Raw genomic sequence first — 2,499 nt, forward strand, 5'->3', positions numbered from 1 at the left:
CTCTCTCTCTCTCTCTCTCTCTCTCTCTCTCTCTCTCTCTCTCTCTCTCTCTAACTGAGTGTGTCTAACAGCCCACTGCTGTTTTCAGCAACAGTACTGTTATTAAAAGCCCATTTTACAGATGGACAAGTTAAACCCCAGAAACCTCCAGTCTCTGCTCAGATGCCCACTGTTCTATGGTGCTAGAGTCTATCAAGACGAGACTAAGGGCAGAGCATGAGTTGCTGTTAGGGGGCCACTGCAACTTCCCAAACTATACATGTGCCTGATCTTGGTCCCTAAACTGGACATTGTCTTAGTACACCCATGGGGGTGGCAGGACCTAACACCTACAAAATACATGCCTATGCACACAAATACGTTAAGTGGTGGCTCCTCTGGTTCACTCCACCAGACCACAGGCCTGTGACAGCTCTCCAGTCCCCAGCAGGTGCCAGCTAGTCAGCCTTCCTTCACCTAAGTTCTAGGTGTGCATGAGCATGGCCGGGTCCTGGGTGTGGTCATCTTGGATCAGGCTGGAACAGGAGTACCTGGATGCAGATCTTAAATTCTCATCGTAAGCCCTGCCTTCATCTCTATCTGCAGGTCCTTACTCTTAGGTGTGCTGACCAGTTTGTAGGCTGATGCTTTGGCCTGGAACTGTGCGTGTGTGTGTGTGTACATGCACACGCACATGAGTGTGCATCTGTGTGGCTATCAGCCGTCTCAGACCCTGGTGAAGAGTCAGCTATGCTGCTAAGGAGCCTTGTCCTGCAATGGGGACCAGCTCAGCTCCAGGCTGCTCCTCAGGCAGCACCAGGGACAGCTCTGTACACCTCCTCTGTGACACTGGATGGAACTGGACTGACTAGGGATTCAGGGAAGAATGATACAGAGAAAGCACTTAGAACAGTGCCTGGCGCTAGCGCTCAAGGAGTACTAGCCGCTGTTAACAATTTAGCTTTGTCTTTTGCTCCTGCTGGATCAGACAGCGGCCATATCCAGCAGATGCCTGCTAAGGGCGGGCGGAGACCCTCAGGCTGCTCTGCAGGAAGACAGCTGCCTGGCAGGACCTCAGGGAGGGAACTCTGCTTTACTGCACCCACCCCACCCCCATCTGCTTCTTTCCCCGCCTGAATTTCCCTCTGGGATGCCTTCCAGTAAGGGGGCATCCCACTCTGACGCTGTCTTCTCCTTTCCCAGAACTGGTCCTTCTCGCTCGTCGTGGCCGCTCTCGTGGGAGCGTTCGGATCCTCCTTCCTCTACGGGTACAACCTCTCGGTGGTGAACGCGCCCACACCGGTGAGTGTCCGCGCAGTCCGTCCGCCAGAGGGCGCTGTGCCCACGAGGGGTGACCAACAAAAACAGGGTGACTGGGGTGGGGGGGGGGAGGCGACACGGTCGGGGGGGTGTGTGGAGGGAGGAGTTGTCGCAGAACTGAGGTAAACTTCAGTACAGTCCGGACTGGGCTTGAGGGCTCTAATGCCAGTGCAACGATTTTAGGAGCTTGGAACACATAGACTCCTATGTTTTGACTTGCCCTTTTAAATTTAAATTTTATTCACATTCAAAGCCACCTGCTATGGCCCACCCCTGGCTCCTGTTTCAGTCTGAGATCAATTCCAGGCTCTCTGCTGGTTGCAGGAGAAGGTCTGCCTGAGGCCAGGTTTTCTTCTGCCAGCTCCTGGCAGGATGGAGGCGGCAATGGGAGGGGCAGAGGCTGATTCAGAGCCCAGGCTTGCATGTGGAGGGTGGGACCCGAGAGGCTACCAAATTAGAGAAACCCGGGGATAGGCTCCGAGATTCAGGTGGTTAGAGCACTGGGCAGGCATGCTGGGGACAGCCTGAGGCCCATAGAAGCCTGGCTGGTGGCTCTGGCACTTCTGGGGGCTTTGCTTTGAGTGCCATCATTCTCCTGTGTCAAATACAGGGGAGCCAAAGCTGGTGGATCTCCAAGAGGATACAGGTGCCACAGGGATGCAGGTTGCTTCAGTGCCAGTGCCAAGGCAGATCTAGGTTGTAAACTTGAGTAAATGCTGACATTTGAGGAGCTGTCCAAGTTATCTCAAAAACCGGTTCTGATGCTAAAGGCTGCTGGGAAAAAAAATCGACATCAGATCACTCTTCCAGATGTCTGCAGCTACCTGGGTCTTTGACTCTGTCATTTTAAGATGAGACTCTGACTTACTTGAGTTCATCTCTGAAAAAACAGCTTGGGGTATGGAAGGTTCATCAGGGCATTCACCCAAGAGAGTGGGGCCCTTGTGAAGCACAAATCCACGTGAGATTTGAACCTAGAGTAGTGTTAGGTCACTGACACATGAACCATAGAAAAGAGCAGTTTAGTCATTTATTCAACAAATATATACTGAGTACCCATCACATGCGGGATGCTTGGAATCAGGAAGGCAGTCTGGAGGAGGTGGCCCTTGATCTGAGTCCTGTATGACTGGAAGCAATTCCAATGAGGCAGAGGCAGAGAGGCAGAGAGGCAGAGAGGCAGAGAGGCAGAGAGGCAGA

The 2,499-nt window shown here is 53.0% G+C and overlaps 1 protein-coding gene across 3 annotated transcripts in view; it reads left to right on the forward strand.

The window, feature by feature from the left end:
- Positions 1 to 2,499, forward strand: part of Slc2a9 (solute carrier family 2 member 9) — a 124,417-nt gene that overhangs the window by 11,862 nt on the left and 110,056 nt on the right. For all 3 annotated transcript variants that reach the window (XM_028758068.1, XM_028758067.1, XM_028758069.1), the window contains one exon: positions 1,183 to 1,281. In XM_028758068.1, the coding sequence (XP_028613901.1) occupies positions 1,183 to 1,281 (99 nt within the window). The remainder of the gene's footprint in view (positions 1 to 1,182; positions 1,282 to 2,499) is intronic.

The sequence above is a fragment of the Grammomys surdaster genome, unplaced genomic scaffold (genome assembly GCF_004785775.1).
Source record: "Grammomys surdaster isolate TR1022 unplaced genomic scaffold, NIH_TR_1.0 126187, whole genome shotgun sequence".
Classification (NCBI taxonomy): Eukaryota; Metazoa; Chordata; class Mammalia; order Rodentia; family Muridae; genus Grammomys; species Grammomys surdaster.